Raw genomic sequence first — 18433 nt, 5'->3', positions numbered from 1 at the left:
AGTTTAACCAATAAAAAAAGACTGGTCGGATCAAAAATGGTCATAACATATTAAATACGCATGAAGTATGCATAGAGAGTTCTGATTACAAGTTTACAACAAACTGTTGCACTGAAATTATATGATTTTGATTTAAAAAGACATTAGAGTCGGACCCGCACATACCTGCAGGCATATTTTCATAAGTTTATTTTTATTTACAAATGAAATTGTTATATTGTTAATTACGTGCGGGCATGTTTTCATAATTTTATTTTTATTTACAAATGAAATTATTATGTTGTTAATTAGAAATTTGTTTTTTTGAGTATAGATAGTTTAGACTTAAAAAGTAAGAGTGACTTGAACGGAATAGAACTTTGGTAATATTATTGAATATCGTATGACATAACAAATTTCCCAAAAATTGAAAACTCTGTCTTAATGCTTAATTAATCATTTGGAAATTACTGTATTTTAAAATTTCGAAAACAGAACTAAGTTGCCAAGTAATCAGATAAATAGATGAAATCATGGATAGTTAGCAGCACCTATCTGACATCTTGATTCTTGTCACATTCCTTTTCTCCGTTCTGCCTACACTTGCTTCAATTTTCACACCACATACTCCTTAAATGTAACCCATTTAGAAACTTCTGTCTTTCCAACATAATCAGTTTTCTATTTGACATTACCATCTTATTAATTCGCAACATTAATGGTAGTTTGGATAATGAAGACAGTGCAGTACCATATTTAGATTTGGAAAGCATCATTGTTTTGATCATAACTCCCTTCTTATCGTAAAGTACCTTCAAAAAAGTATAGGCCCTGAAACCAAATATTGAAAACAGATAAGTACATCAATCTGAAACACACACAAGGATTTTATTTAATATCATCGATTATGTAAAATACCTAGTACCCATAATCCATTTTGCTTTCCTCGCTGAAATCTATAGATTTTTGAAAACTTCTTTGAAGATTATATTCATTGTCCTCTTCTGCGGTTTCTCATCTTTGTCAACAATAAGGATGTTTAATCCTTTTTTAGAAGTTACTCTAGAGATAGCAACATACAGCTGGCCGTGAGAGAAACATGGTCTGGGTAAATATAGACCAACGTTTTCGAGAGACTGTCCCTAACTTTTGTTTATGGCCATGGCAAAAGCAACAACTAACGGGAGTTGTCTTCTTCTCATCATAAAAAAAAGCTTGGTATCTGACGGTGTTAGCAGTATCCGTGGAATCAACACTTTATCTCGAACTCTATAATAGCTTCCAAGTCGTCTTGAAGGGCTTAATGGTAGCAAGACTTGTGAAAACATTGTTAGTAGCCATCTATCTATACTATTAAAAGAGAAGCATTTATAATAAGTAAATATAGATTAAGAGATTATTACATGAAATGAAATGCCATTTAAATCGGAATAAGGATATGTATAATTCTTGAAGCCAAACTGACACAATTAATAAGGAATTTTGTAGCCAAACAGATATTATATGTGATATTTTAGCAAAAAAATCAGAGCCAAACAGATTCATATTTAAGTGTACGGAGCAAACAAACATTTAATGCGTTATTAACACATCAAATTCGGAAGCAAACAATATGGTTACACGATATTCGTCATGTATATGCCAATATCTAAACAAATCTACCCATCTAATTAGCACGTCAAACTTTAATGCTTCCCTTATTATATTGTTACAATTAGGAAAATTTAATCTTAGAATATCTTCTATTAATGAATAATCTAAGGAATCATAATAAAATCTATATCCCTGAACATTAGCACGTACCATAACAATTATGAGTAAGCGTTAAAACAAAATACTTCGAGCATATCTTTCACCTGCAATTTTTTAAAAAAGAAAGTAATTAATGATAATTCCAAAATTTATCATAATAATAATTTCGCAATCTTAACAAAATATATCTAAATCCAAGTTTTTTTTGGCAATTCGAATGTAATACGTTACTATTGTTTAGGAATATTGCACCGGATCCGGCATATTCCTTTCATCGAGTAGTTACATAAGGCTATAAATATAGAAACATCCTACAAGTTTAACATAGCACCCCACTATTAAAACCATTCACAAAAGCATACACTTTTGAAATCACAATAGTTGCAAATGCTACTCACAAGTCTTGCTATGACCAAACCTTTTAAAACATGTTGGAGGTTCAAGTGCAAATAATGCACACATAGAAAATCAGAAAAGGGAAGCCATAGAGATGATTGAATTTACCCGATGTGTCTCTGCAAGTTACTTGATTTTTAAAAATTATGTTTTGTTGGCAAGTATTATATTTAGTTATGACTAAACTATGTTTACTACTTATGATTTAGGTTACCGAAGGATGGACTATCACATCCTTGACAATTCAAGAAAGTATGTTAACCTTTTTCCTCGCAAAACCATTTCAGAAGTTTTGGAAGCAACTAAAGTAATGACCAATGTATGGATATTACGTCAAGTATATTTCTATTACTTATATTTTATAGAAGGATCATGCAAACTAATTGCATGTTTAAATGTTTCTTTTAGGAGGGAAAGTATAAGATCTGCATGTGTACCACCTATTCGATTGACATGGATTTTGGTTCTTATTACTTTGCCTCCAAGTGTACAAGACGACATTTAAGGTGCCAAAAACCATGTTAGCATTATAAAACAATTATTCTATGAATGAAACTTTGTGTTTTTTTTTTAATTTATTCCAAACTAAATTAAATACGTGCGGAATTGATTTTAAAGCTAAAATTATTATTATGTTTGTAATACATAAGTGCAGGTTTATAAGTAAGAAGATCACTCTATGAAAAAAATAGTAAGAAAATTGTGGTATGGCTATTTTGGGACAGAGAACCCTTCCCATCCCATGTATGTCTTGTTTTGGTATCTTATAACTTTAGTTTTAATACCCATTTAAGATTATACATTTTAGTTCAACAGATTAGGTAAGAGATTCAGACTGAATTAGTGACAAGCTAGATTTCTTTAAATAAAGAGAAGCATTTTTCACTATCTAGGCATAAATTTTGAGATTATTACATTCCATTGGATTTAGTTTTAGGAAAAAAAAAAAAAAAAGATCAGTTGGTTAAACAGGGAGATTCCTATTTGGATCGTGATTAATGTGGCTAAGAGAATGGGTTCTAAATCCGTATCCAAACATATACAATCATTTAAATTCATTACCATAAAACCCCAGTTTGATAGTTGTTTATTTTTATTTTATATATTATTAATGATACATGAAGATACCAGTATAGATACGTGGAGATACCTCCTACCAAAAAAATACGTGGAAATACCAATATATAAATGATTTTATTATTTTTTTGTCACACATGAATTAAATATTTATATGTATATATATGTTTGCAGGCGGTAAAAAAACAAATGTTGTTACTAGATATGGTGTGAAAGAGAAAACATATAAGGTGAAACGTGAAGGAGTATTGTCAAAGGACTTTAATTATGAAGAATATACTTCTCAAGTGATTGATTCTAATCAATTTAATTGTATAGTAGATTTGTGTAACCATCCACACATATAGCGTAGGTATATATATGTGTATATATGTGTGGTATAAAAAATCAAAATTTTATTAATGTGTTTTTTAAAATCATTTTTAAATTGTAAATTCACATTTTTGTTTAATTTAATTTAATTTGTGTGTTATTAAAATTACGGAAATCAAACAAAGTATATTTTAGAGTATTAGTTATAATTTCATATCCAAACTTATATGAACCAATAATCTACCATAAAATATTGGAAATATAATTATCAATTTTAAATTATATAAAGAAATCAATTTTAATTCAATTGCATAAATATAGAACTAAACATACCAACTTTTTTTTGTTGGGACAAAAAGAAGCTATCAGACCAATTAAAACGAAAGAACATATCATACCAACATAACTATTGTAACAATGTTAGTGCATAAGGATAAGTTTCATTTATAAATACCAATGAATAAATATCAATTTTAAAAGTGAATAGTTTCACTTATTTTCACACATGAATATATAAAATTTTGGGTAAAATTCCATTTTTTTTAATAGCTATATTTTATTCTCAAAATCTAAGTTGAGTAAGAGCAATTTAGAATGGATAAATATATAACTTTGAAATGGAATAAATTTGAGTATTTTTGAAAATTTTACAGAGTTTTAGACTATCAAAATATAAAATAATCTCTAATCCAATCTCTTAAGACATATTTTATAGATAATAATTTTTTTAAATTGAAATACATGTTACCTACGGGTTTTGTAAATTCAACATGGCCAATGCAGATATTGCTCCTGTGGTTTTTGGGTGAAGAGTTTTCCACAAGTAAAAAAATAGCAAAACCATTACAAGGTAAGCCTATCAATGTAGATTTGTCACGCTAAGGTCATTGAGTTTAGGAATTTTAATCATTATAGCAGATTTTATAGATAATTTTATGAAATATAAAGAAAATTTGTATAATATCCACTAATTTGTAAAAGTTAAATATCCAAACAAAAAGTACATGAAGTACGAGTATCCCATCCGAATCTTCTACCTATTTCTTTATCTGTTAGACTAAGATTTACAATCTTAAATGGGTAAAGTATTATTAAAGTCACACTTATAAAGTAGAATAAATATGACGTATATGGGACGTGACGGTTTTTCTGTTCATATATAAACATTCTATTTTCATCTTATTTTTTTAATTGTAGTTGTTTATACTTTTCGTCTAAAAACAAAACATATATAATCATTCTTTTCGTCCAAAAACCAAAAACATATCAAATACTATACTGATACGAGTTTAGATTATAAATGTTACTAATATTCGTTAAAAATATGTTTATAAACATTATCCTGCATATACATAATATATTGCAAACTTAATAATAACCTTAATTTTTGAAATCAACCCCGCATGTACGTGCGGGTCCGAATCTAGTTTTTTTTTTGTAGAAGTATTGCTTGTAGTATACTGTTTTATGTGTTTGATTTGAGTAACAATAACATCACGTTGTATGGTTTTTATAGTCGTACACCATGATAGGAAAATTAGGTAAGTGGTAAAAATTTTGCCATGTTTAATATTCCGTAAACGTGGAATAACTCCCAAATTTGCGTAATTTCACTACTAATTGAGGAATATTAAACATGTGAAATGCATCCAAGATTTTGTAAAATCTGGTTTTCCATAATTGTTATAATATATTTTAAATTTGGAAAGTTGACATATAAATAAATGCGCTCGAATTACGTGAATTGATATGTTTAGTTTACCGGATCTTTGATATGTTGTATTTGAGAGTAATTAGCCCTCTCTTAATTTCTTTAATTTACGTGTGAGATTGACAAAATTTCTAGAAATCAATATCTGGTTGGATATTTTTTACATGTACCGTTCGTTCCCATAATTAACTTTCCAATAAAAAAACGTCATTCCATAGCAAACTATGAACCAAAGTATTGGACACGTTATATAAAAGTGGACCAATTTGTACTATAAGATAGCCCAATTTGTACTATAAGATAGCCCAAAACGTTTGGATCATTAGTCATACAAATATGTAATATATTATTAAATGCTTCCCTTTTACTCTGCAAGATTTCCTTTTTAGATTTTAAAAATATACTCAGTCGCTCATTTATGTTTTGTTCGAAATTTTTATCAAACCCATAAACTTCGGGTCGGGTTAGACAGAGTCCGCGTCTTTTCAATTTTAATTTAATACAATTCTACTTTTTTTCTGTTTTTTTTGTTTGTAATGACATTTCATGTAATAATCTCTAACTTTATGTTTATTTAGTGAATAATGCTTCCTTTTATAGATAGATGAAAGCCAGAACAAATTAAACAGATTTGTTCTACCAAAATTAACTACAAAACAATAAAGCTGTGGATGCATAGAGATTTGGTTTTGGTAATACAACAACAAAGCTGTGAGAATATATATTGGCATATTATGTGTAGTACTCCAACAAATAGCCAGGACCGGGTTTGTAAGGATCAGCTTCTACATAAGCCTCAGGGCGATCAAACCCGAGATCGTTCACACGGTTACTCAGAACGTGAAAGATGGCTTTTTTGGAACCTCCGTATTCGTCTCTGTTCTTTTCCACGTACTCTGTCGCTTCAGCTGCTACGCTGTTGACAAATTCAAACCGATTGTCTTCTCTCAAAAGAAGCTGCTCTATGTCCATTGTCATAACCTTGCCAACTTCTCTAATCTTCCTTACTTGCTCTTCCACAAACGGAACTCTTTGCATTTTGTAACGCAACATATCATCCTTCTTCGTCTACAGACCCAAAAAGAAAAACAGCAGAACGACATAGGAGAGGTTGTTAGTTTATGAAACAATCGATGGCTGCTTTACAAAAATTGCAAAACACTTGGTTGATATCTCACTATAATTAATGGGATTGGACGAGTGTCTTGTGATACATATGGTCAATGCAAAAGAAAAGGTTTGAGGAAGTAAAGAATCTAGACAATAGTGTAAGAAACTTTGGAGCTACACATATAACAAAGAGAATGCACTGTTCTGGATATTGGAGTAGTTGTGAATACTCAAAACAAACCCTCAAGAACCTAATACGATCAAACAACAAACACAGATAGTTCACAAGATGTCCAATAAGAACAAAGATCCAGAGTATTTTTTACAACGATGTCCTACAAACTTAGATAAAGACAATCTCCATCTCCTTCTATGCATTATATCGATTACACTAAGACCACTCACTGTGACTTGAATAACGACTAACTAGTAGTAAGAAAGCCTTGTTGTTTTTCTAAAATTCATATACAAAGTTTACACAGAAATGAGCAGAGTTCATCCTCAGTGTGTAAAAAACCTAAACTGGAAATCAAGAGGACAATGCTTTCTTCTGTGGTCTATAAGCAAAGCTAAACCCTAATATTTGATTCCTGATTCCAATTTAGGTCATTTTACATTGAACTGTGGAAACTGAGCGATTTCTCTCAAGCATTCATCTTACCAATGTTCTCCTCCTCCAAACACGGCGTCCGTTATCATCTCTTTGAATCCCACACGAAACCTAAAAACGAAATTAACCAGATTCAAACTCAATTTTTACCTGAATTAACTCCGAAAACTTCGTATAGATATCAAAAAAAAAAAACCATACGAACCTGAGACTGAAATGTGCAGCGCAAGTTCACGCTTCTCGTATCAGCAATCTGAATAATACAAAAAAATCGAATAACATATGAGTAATCAATCAATCATATCAGCAATTAGGGATTTACTTACAGGTAAAATCGAAGAGCAGGTGAAGGAAAAAGAAGCCATGGATGGGTTACACACACCACTCTGTACAGTAGAAGAATAGATAGAACCGGAACCTGATTTTATATCTAGCCACTCCGGTTCGGTTTAATGGTTTATCTTTGATCGGTTCTGATTTGAACAAAATTATCCCTAACCGAACCGGATATAAATCTTTCATGTGGAACGGTTCTTTTCTTCTGATATCATAAAATTTTTAACTTTAAACACACTACAAAACAAATTAATAATAACTTGGTGTAAATCTTAGAAGAATTCAATCTAATTAGTAATAGTAGTTAGTGGGAACCCTCTATTGTGAGCTACACATAGACGACATTACACGATGGAACCTTACATTATAGTTGTTGAATGAGCATAGAAATTAATCAACTCTATCTCGATCATCACCGGATAAAAGAAAAAGAAAAAAAAGAAATGGTATCTAGGATTCATCTCTTAATAAGATGTTGTATTCTGCTAGCTATAATCATGATGGGGCATGCTCAAACAGACCGGAAACTTGTTGATGAGGATAATGCTGCAGCATCCTTTTATATACCATCGATTGAATCTAGTCAGACTCATCCTTCTTCTCACCACCGTTCACTTGGTGCTGAGCATTACGAGAGATCATCGCCTCCACCACCACCTAAAAAATCCTCAGAAGTCGAACCCCTCACTACCGGTACCTAGACCATTTGAGTGATGATGAGCATCGGTCGTGAAGAAGACTCGTAAGTTTTTTTTTTTTCGGTAAAAGAAGACTTTCGTAAGTTTGATGTCATTATACAAATGTTGGTTTATGTTTTTAAGAGCTTCGCAATCTTTGAAGGCTTTTGTCTGATTTTGTTTTCTTTGTTTTCGGAAGTATAATTAATATCTCTATATATGAATAAGAGGAAATCACTATCTATCTCCTTCTTTATTTATTTGATTTTTACTATATACAGTATCTCTATTTTACCATTACACATACGGATATTTTCTAATATTCATTTATGTGTATGTTGTATTACAATAGTCTTGGTTTTTGGATTTGGTTTTAGTCACGATTATGTGTTTGTTGATGTGATATAATTTGAAGAAAAAAAAAAAAACTTGGGTATGGTAAATTTGTGAAAAACAGAACGAATATCTATTATTATTATTATTATTATTATTATTATTATTATTATTATTATTATTATTATTATTATGTGTAGTCTCTCTCGGATACGGTTTAAATATCCGTAACCGAACCAAACATCAAACTATCATGTGGAACAGTTCTTTTTTTTTTGTTCCTCATCAATATTTGAGAATGAATATTTGTGTTCTATTGTTGCCCATTTGACGTGGAGGAGGAATGATGTGTAATAAAAATTATTTTTCATGGTAAAAAAGTTGGAGGATAAAGAGGAATGTCACAATTAAAAGAAATTAATTCAATAATAATTAGTGGGATAGATAGATAATGATGGACTTTAAGTGGTACATGCATATATGAAGTGCTCTTCTAACAAACATGATTAAGAACACTTTGTAATCCAAATAGTATTTGCTTTTATTTCTTTGTATTAAGTTGTTCATCTTATCATTATCTGTCTATTCATGTCTGTTTCATCATTTTCTAGGTTTATGTTCTTAATCATTATATGGATAGACAGAGATCAAACAAACATAAACCAAAGATTGTACATGCATATATGAAGTGCAAGGTGTTTTAATACCTTTTATGTTGTTGCACCATAAAAGATATCAATCTATAAAGAAAGTGATATGCAAACAATCGAGTACAGTATGAACCGTGGTTGAGCGAGGTGGTCGAGTGGACTTAAACGAAGAACAGATGCAATTCTAACAACTTAAACAACACAGAAAAAGAATCAAAGCGATTAAACAGAGAAAACAGAGAATAAACAAGAAGCAAATAGATCTTAAAGATGGGAATAATGGATTGATATCGAGATTGTCTAACAAAACTCATACAAGCTATTCCTAGACAATGATCTCATAAACTTACAAATCCACTCTCATGGCAATATCAATCAGGTTTAAACACTCATAGACCTAGGTCTCACTAGCTAAGACATGAATAAACAGACATTAAATTCCAGGTTAATTCTTTGTCAAAAATCACTCTAGATAACTAATTTCTTAGGCTAGGCATAGTATCTCCAGTATTAGTTTGATCAAGCATCTTAGGCATCTTTTGAATGATGAAACACCTCAGATCTATCTTTAACTTCTCAGAACAAATATAGCATAGAGAACAACTAATACAGAAAGGATCTATAAACAATCAAGGCTTAAACAATCTAGACAAACCAAACTTTTTATCAACCAAACCCATCTCCAAAGATCTAATCACTACTCAGATCTAACAAACATGATTAAGAACATAAACCTAGAAAATGATGAAACAGACATGGATAGATAGAAAATGATGAGATGAACAACTTAATACAAAGTAAAGGCAAATACTCAACAGATCAAAAGATATTTGGATTACAAAATGTTTAAAAAGGTAAGTAGCAAAAATTAGATTAAAAGCTGACTCACTAGGACTCTATTGACTACTGTGCGGCTGCATGTACAATACACACACATATATATTATATATATATATATATATATATATAGTAAGTGGGGGAATCCCTAATTGGCTAGAAGACAAAAGAGTAAGTCGGCTGGGCAAATGCTCGACCATGTGTTCTGTCAAGTGCTTGGTCGAGCGCCTCCTGAAGTCCTATTGCCACCTGGTCGAGTGCTTCTCCATGCTCGTTCATGTGTCAGGTCGAGTGACTTCACGAACTCATCTAAAATCCACTTTAATCTTGATCCGCTTCACTAGATGTCTTCTCTTTGATCACAGCTCCCTTCCATGCTCCAAAGCACTTGATTCACCTACTATGCAAATGCTATGCAAATTCTATCCTAATGCATAAACTGAAGCTAAAATGCATAGAAATGCTAAAACTAGCTTCTAAACAATGCAAAACTGAAGATAAAACTATGCTTAAACATGGTAAAATAGAGAAACATGACAAGTGTATGCGATATGTTAAATAAATTTGATTTGTTGATTTAACGATATAACGTTCCAAATGTTGGTGTAAGCTTGAAATAGCTTGAGGTTCAAGCTAAGTATATTTAGAATATACATATCTAAAGATTTAGGAGGTATCTAAATTATGTAATATTTCCTAAAGGTTGTTAGGATAAATATTTACCTCTCTTCTATATAAACGCTAATGTTGAGTTGTGGCATTAGACGAGAGAGAATAGGGATTTGAGAGTTTGAGAGCTTTGGTTTTTGAGTGATTTTTCTTAAGCAACTAAAGTGAGTTATACTTTGTTCTTCTTAAATTCTTAAACCTTGATTCAATATTTGGTATCAGAGCGAGTATTGAATCAAACACGTTAACAATCTCGAGAGAATTTTTTTTTTAAGAAACAAGAATCATGGGTGATATTGTTGATATTGTTCTTGCCAAGCCAAAAGAAGGTGATCCTTCTAGCATCCAATGTCCGATGTTGAATGCTGTAAATTATACAGTATGGGCAATGCGTATGAAGGTATTACTCAAGGTGAACAAAGCTTGGGAGTCTATCGAACCTGGATCAGACAATGGAGACCACAACGACCTGGCCAGAACCCTTCTGTTCCAATCAATACCAGAAGCCTTGATCTTACAGGTCAGAAACTTAGATACTTCTAAGGCATCTAGGATGCTATCAAAGCCTGACACATTGGAGTTGAATGGGTGAGAGAAGCAAGGTTACAAACCTTGATGGCAGAATTCGACAGAATGAGGATGAAAGATAGCGATACCATTGATGACTTCGTAGGTCGACTCTCGGAACTGTCCACAAAATCTGCAACCCTAGGATAAAACATTGAGGAGCCAAAACTTGTTAAGAAATTTCTTAAAAGTTTACCACGGAGGAGGTATATTCATATTATTGCATCGCTTGAACAGGTCCTTGACCTAAATGCAACGAGTTTTGAAGACATCGTTGGAAGGCTAAAAACTTATGAGGAGCGAACTCGTGAGGAAGAAGAAGATCAAACCAGTGATCAAGGCAAACTCATGTATGCAAATATGGATACACAATCCTATCAAGGGAACTATGGTTTTGGACATGGTAGAGTACAAGGCGGTCATTTTTACGGCCGTGAAAGGGGAAGCAGACGGTTCAGCAATCCACAGTTCGGAGGATACAAACAAGAATGAGATATGTCGAAGATTGTATGTTATCGGTGCGATAAGTCGGGTCATTATGTTTCAGATTGTCCTGACAGGTTGCTTAAGCTTCAAGAAACCCAAGAAGTTGAGGCTGATGACACACAAAAGGATGAAGAATTGATGATGCATGAGGTGGTGTATCTCAATGAAATGAAAGTGAAGCCAAGCGAGTTTGACACACATTCTGAAAACATATGGTACTTGGACAATGGGGCTAGCAATCACATGTCAGGCAACCGCAAGTATTTTTCAAAGATAGATGATACGGTCAAAGGAAAGGTCCAGTTCGGAGATGACTCACACATCGACATCAAAGGCAAAGGTTCCATATTTTTCGTAACTAGAGATGGAGAGAAGAAGGTGTTAGCTAATGTCTACTTCATAGCAGGACTAAAGAGTAACATAATCAGTCTTGGGCAGGCTACTGAGTCCGGATGCGACGTGAGGATGAGAGAGGACTACTTAACTCTGCACGATCGAGACGGCAGACTACTGGTCAAAGCAATTAGATCGAGGAACAGACTCTATAAGGTGGTCATGGACGTAGAACCCACTAAGTGTCTACAAGTTAAAACGGTGAGTGAATCAACTAAATGGCATGCGAGATTGGGACACATTGGCATTGAGACGATGAGAACAATGGTGAAGAAAGAATTGGTCTTAGGAATGTCGTGTATCACGATCGAGAAGGAAACTTGTGGTTCATGTTTGCTTGAAAAACAAGTCAGAAAAATATTTCCCCAAGCAACCACGTTTCATGCCACACGAACACTTGAGCTTATACACGGAGACCTTTGTGGACCCATAACACCCTCTACATTGGCAAGGAACATGTATATCTTCGTGTTAATCGATGATTACTGTCGTTACATGTGGACTTTACTGTTAAAAGACAAGAGCGAAGCCTTTGACAAATTCAAGAAATTCAAATTGCAAATTGAGAAAGAAACATGTGCTACGATCAAGATATTTCGGACTGATAGGGGTGGAGAATTCACGTCACATGAATTCAATTTGTTTTGTGAAAAAACTAGCATTGAAAGACATCTGACTGCACCATACTCTCATCAACAAAATGGAGTGGTAGAGAGGAGGAATAGGACATTAATGGAGATGAATATGAGCATGTTGAAGCATATGAACTTACCCAATTACTTATGGGGTGAGGCGGTAAGAAATGCTACGTATCTTCTAAACAGAGTTGCTACAAGGGTTTTGATCGAGAAAACTCCATATGAGGTATTCAAGGGAAGGAAACCAAACATCGAGCAATTTCGTGTCTTTGGGTGTATCGGGTTTGCGAAAACAGAGACATCACTTCTCAAGAATCTGGACGATCGATCACGACCTTTAGTGCATCTTGGCACAGAACCTGGGTCGAAGGCTTATCGGTTATTAAATCCGACCACTCAAAGAATTGTGGTCAGTAGGGATGTGGTCTTTGATGAAACAAAAGGCTGGGAATGGAGTAGTGTAGTCAGTGAAGAATCTGAAATACCAGGAACGTTGAGATTCGAGTTTGGAGAGTTTGGAAACAATGGGCTTCGAGGAGAAGAAGTTGTTGTCGAAGGAGGCAATTCAGAAGCAGAACCCGACTTTGAGGAGAAAGATGAGGGTAACATTGATGGTGATGAAACCAGAGCTCGTGCTCCCAAACCCGAAACAGAGGATATCTCTGCACAAGAACAGAGTCAGCCGATGCTGAGAAGACTGCTGAGACAGGTTGTAAGTAGTGAATGAAGAGCCGTGGGATTATAATGAAACCAAGCAGCTCAGAGCATGGAGAGAAGCATGTGAGGATGAATTTTTTTCGATTGAAAGGAAAAAAATGGGACTTAGTTGATCTTCCTTCCCAGGGTTAAGCCAATTGGTTTGAAGTGGGTGTTTAAGTTGAAAAGAAACTCGGATGGAAGCATCAACAAACACAAAGCAAGGCTGGTGGCTAAATGTTATGTGCAGAGACACAGTGTTGACTTCGACAAGGTGTTTGCTCTGGTAGCAAGAATTGAGACGGTTTGTCTCATCATTGCACTGGCAACATCTCACGGATGGGAGGTTCATCATCTTGACGTCAAAACCGCGTTTCTTCACGGAAAATTAAAGGAAGTTGTATACGTAACTCAGCCGGAAGGATTTACAGTCGAGGGAGGTGAGGATAAAGTGTATAAGTTGAACAAAGCACTTTACGAGTTAAGACAAGCACGTAGGGCTTGGAATCACAAGTTAAACGAAATTCTTAAAGAACTTAAGTTCGTAAGATGCTTGATGGAACCGTCACTATATCGTAAAGAAGAACAAGGTCACCTCCTTCTCGTTGCTGATTATGTGGATGACCTTTTGGTCACAGGTTCGAGTTTAAGTATGATACTTGATTTCAAAAGGGGAATGGCTTCAAAATTCGAAATGAGTGACTTGGGAAAGTTAACTTTTTATCTTGGAATCGAAGTTGCTCAGTTTAAAGGTGGTATTATGCTAAAACAAGAAAAATATGCAGAGAATATTCTTGAGGAAGCTGGAATGAGTAGTTGCAATTCGGTTCATATACAAATGGACTCGGGGTTGAAGTTGTCTAAAGCACCAAGAGAAGATTGTATTAATGGAAAAGAATATAGAAGAAACATTGGGTGCTTAAGGTACTTGCTCCATACACGACCTGATCTATTTTATTATGTTGGTTTGCTAAGCAGGTATATGCAAGAGCCGAAGGTGTCATATGGAGCAGCATTAAAGCAAGTATCGAAAAGAGCCGAAGGTGTCACATGGAGCAGCATTAAAGCAAGTTCTTCGATACTTGCGTGGGACACTCTCCTATGGTCTCGTGTTTACTCGTGTGGATAAGACCGGTCTAATTGGCTACAGTGAAAATAGTCACAATGTGGATGAGGATGACGGTAAGAGTACAACCAGTCACATCTTTTATCTCGATGGATGTCCTATCACTTGGTGTACGCAGAAACAAGAGACGGTGGCATTGTCCTCCTGTGAAGCATAATTCATGGCAGCCACGGAGGCTGCAAAACAGGCGATTTGGCTACAAAACCTTCTTGGAGAGTCCACTGGTACGGCATGTGAAAAAGTAACTCTTCGTGTAGATAACAAGTCCGCAATTGCACTTACTAAGAACTCGGTGTTTCACGGTCGGAGCAAGCATATACACACGAGGTATCACTTCATCCGCGAATGTGTCGAGTGTGAGCAGATAGAGGTTGAGCATGTTCCCGGCAGTGAACAAAAGGCTGATATCTTGACAAAGGCACTCGCAATGATCAAATTCAAGGAAATGAGAAGTCTTATTGGAGTTCAAGATGTGAAGAGAGATGATTTCAAGCTTAAGGGGGACAATGTTGGTGTAAGCTTGAAATAGCTTGAGGTTCAAGCTAAGTATATTTAGGAGATATCTAAATATACATATCTAAAGATTTAGGAAGATCTAAATTATGTAATATTTCCTAAAGGTTGTTAGGATAAATATTTACCTCTTTTCTATATAAACGCTAATGTTGAGTTGTGGCATTAGAGAGAGAGAGAGTTTGAGAGCTTAAGTTTTTGAGTGATTTTTTTTAAGCATATAAAGTGAGTTATACTTTGGTCTTCTTAAATTCTTAAACCTTGATTCAATACCAAAATCTAATGGCTAGTGTAAGATGATAGTATATCCTTTCAAATAGGTTGATTCATTTAACAAATATTTGTTACTAAAAAATATAAGGAAAATAATCTAAACATTAGTAATCAATTTTGATAAAATGAATAAATTCCAAAGATTGAAAAAGCTTATTTACCCTTTTAAATGTAAATTAAACTTAAACATTAGTAATTCATGAGCAGACCAACAATTTTAAACTTGTCATGTATATTTATGTTCTCTTTTTCACTTCTCATTCATATGATCCAAGTAAACGGTTCTACTAGTGCAAACGTTGAACATAAATTTACACTATTATTTATTAGTATTTTATTTTATATACTATATACAATAAAACCTATATAAATGAATAATCGATAAATTAATAATCATTGTAATTTAATAAATTTCTCCAATCTCAAGTTGGATTACCTAATAATATGATTAAATAATAAGATAATAATTTTTTTTGGAAATATTTTATAAATATATGGTCTCATAACTAATGATTATATTAAAATTATCAATATATATATAAGAACATTTAGTGAAATGTGACTCTTTTGTTGTTTTTGTTTCTTTAAATTACATTAATTTGTAGTTGGAATTCATTTATAATATTTTTATGGTATCAAAATCATAATTGTTATTTTTCTTGTAATAAATTACAGAAAACTATTGATTATAACGATTAAATCTTATATAAAAAGGATTACCAAATAAGGAAATTTTCTTTATAAATTCATAATAAATTAATCTATATTAATATTTTTGAACTACATTTAACAATCTACCCTTTTAGTTATACTTAATTACATGAAAGGTCTTTGAAAAAATATCACCAATTTTAATTTAATATTCATAAATCTCTTTACCTAATTCAAACATAAATATTTGATTATCCTTTCACTTTTATTTGATCTTATATTTAAATTATTTTGAATTATTATATAATATATTTACTTAATAAAATTTGTGAAATTTTCAGTATATGATGTGATTCAAAAAAATTTTATACAAACATTATTACTCAATCGATGAAAAAAAATATGTATACAATGTCTCACATTGCTTGGAAAAATAGGGCAATGGTTCAAACTCATGCTATAAAAGAAATCAAAATGATTTTGAACACGAATGAGCAGAGAGTTTGATTTATTAGGCATTCAAAATATATAAATTTTATTTAGTTTACTTCGGTTATTTTTTTTAAAGAATTTCAACTTTTTAAAAGTTAAAATATCATTAACTCGATGTTATACGATAGGTAAAAAATCATTTCATCATTTTGTTAACACTCAACACTATCAATACTAGAGTAATAAGTATATCTAATTAAGTTGATTAAATTAATATTATGTAAAAAAATTGTCTCATAGTACGCCTAGAGTTAAATAATAAACAAAATTAATTTGTATCTACAAAAATTGTAACTTAAAAAAATAACTCTTAAATAACTTATATAACTTAAAAAATTAATACTTAAAAAAAAGTAACTTAAAAAAATAACTCTTAAATAACTCGGCCTACTCTGAGACAACTTAAATATAAATGATTTTATACAAATTACTGAATCTATACAAATTACTAACATATATCAACGACAGCTCGAGGACATCTTATATTTATTAATAACTTTTATTATCCCTTATATATTAATAGAGAAGTACATTTGTAAAAAAAGTTGATGTGCTAGCATTACAGAGCTCAATACACCTTATCAATCAACCCTCAAAACATCAATTTATTTACAGCTCTCTGCCATTGTATTTATTGATTTTTTTATATAAAAAACCCATTAAAAAATAAATCCTAAATGATACACTCATGAGGCGGAACCTCTCCTCTCACCTATAAATTCCTTCTTATTTGCACTAAAATATCTAACACCAGAACAACCAAAAAAGTCCAAAATTTTAGCAAAACTTCATCTATAATTTTTACATGAAAAACTCAAGTTGAAGGTGTACCTACCAGCCACCACGAGAATTGTGTCCCATTGGACGATAAGATTTATGTTTATGCTTAAATTATTTTTATGCTATATTCTATTTTTATACTAATAAAAATCTATTTTACATATGAACAGGTTCCAAAATATGTATTGCACGTACCAATTGATCAGACTCATAAGATGAAGATACTGTTTCAGTACTTAATTAAAGAAGACGGACTCACAAAATCAAAGACATAGAATCAAAATAAGCCATGACAACTAGGAAACTAATACAGTTCTAGATTGTAATTATTTCATATGTATTCAGAAACAAGAATAAGCACAAAAATGTGATTTACAGAATTCCACTAATATGTGTATTTCATTCGGATAATTTATATTTTATTTCATATTAATTTCAAAAATCATCAAGCACAACTATTTTCATCATCTACATATTAGCCTTCTCATAATAATTTGATTTTGTCTATCAATATAATTATTTCTCGGCGAATATATCTTATACTAGAAAATATAAATAAAAAGGAAAAAAAGTTATTTTTTAAAAAAGAACTTATGATAACAACTGTTTTATTATTCTGTTTTAACAACCTACGGGTTTATTGTTGTATTTTTAAAAAATAAAGTAATTCCCTGATTAAAAGATATTCTAAATGAGTATGATATATGTTCCATTTTTAATTCTGAAACAGTGCTATATTTAAGGATTAATTTCCCTATAGTATATAAATGCAAAAAAAAAAAAATCAAATCCAAAGGGAATATTCGTTACCTAAGTTAGTCCTAAATGCCCTAAAAAAAGAAGCAATAATATCAAGTTAGTAAAATTAATTTTATGTTTCCAATTTAGATGTCAATAAACGTATTCTTTGATTAAATATGTAAATAAGGTATGATGTAATATTGTATTATTCTTGAAAAGTGACTAAATGCACAAATTTTAATTTTAAGTTTTAATAAAATTAATCATGTAAAGAAATAAAAGGTAATGACTTACTGAAAAGGAAAAAAATATATAGAACTTAATCCTAAATTCGAGTCAAAAAAGGGAATAACATCTAAACATATTTAATATAGGTAAACTAATTTTGCCTAAAAATCCGAAAATATGATCCTAATTCCAGATTTTATATTGAACAAATTGCTTAATAGGAGGTGATAGGAGATCGGGAATACAAATGCTCTGAGATAGATGATGAATTATCTAACCAGATAATAATTACAATTGGATTAGTGATATAGCAAAAATATACTATACAGAGGCCAAGAATATTACTTTTAAAGCTGTACAAATCAGTTTTGATTGAAGATTTGTATGCATATTATTATAA

The 18433-nt window shown here is 32.0% G+C and overlaps 2 protein-coding genes across 2 annotated transcripts; one reads left to right on the top strand and one right to left on the bottom strand.

Moving 5' to 3' along the window:
- Positions 1 to 5796: 5796 nt before the first annotated feature.
- LOC104706738 (protein PLASTID TRANSCRIPTIONALLY ACTIVE 7) lies at positions 5797 to 7370 on the bottom strand. The gene is made up of 4 exons (XM_010422953.3): positions 7274 to 7370; positions 7153 to 7200; positions 6999 to 7058; positions 5797 to 6295 (listed from the first exon to the last, which is right to left on the bottom strand). The coding sequence occupies exons 1-4, from the start codon at positions 7310 to 7312 to the stop codon at positions 5960 to 5962; spliced, it is 483 nt and encodes a 160-aa protein (XP_010421255.1). The 5' UTR covers positions 7313 to 7370; the 3' UTR covers positions 5797 to 5959.
- A 253-nt stretch (positions 7371 to 7623) lies between these two features.
- Positions 7624 to 8202, top strand: LOC109126071 (uncharacterized). Its single transcript, XM_019229149.2, has one exon. The coding sequence runs from the start codon at positions 7661 to 7663 to the stop codon at positions 7982 to 7984; it is 324 nt and encodes a 107-aa protein (XP_019084694.1). The 5' UTR covers positions 7624 to 7660; the 3' UTR covers positions 7985 to 8202.
- Positions 8203 to 18433: the final 10231 nt, after the last annotated feature.

Source organism: Camelina sativa, chromosome 8 (assembly GCF_030686135.1).
Source record: "Camelina sativa cultivar CO46 ecotype springtype chromosome 8, ASM3068613v1".
Taxonomy (NCBI): Eukaryota; Viridiplantae; Streptophyta; class Magnoliopsida; order Brassicales; family Brassicaceae; genus Camelina; species Camelina sativa.
Note: the sequence above shows the minus strand (reverse complement) of the source record. Positions and strands in the feature narration are given on the sequence as shown.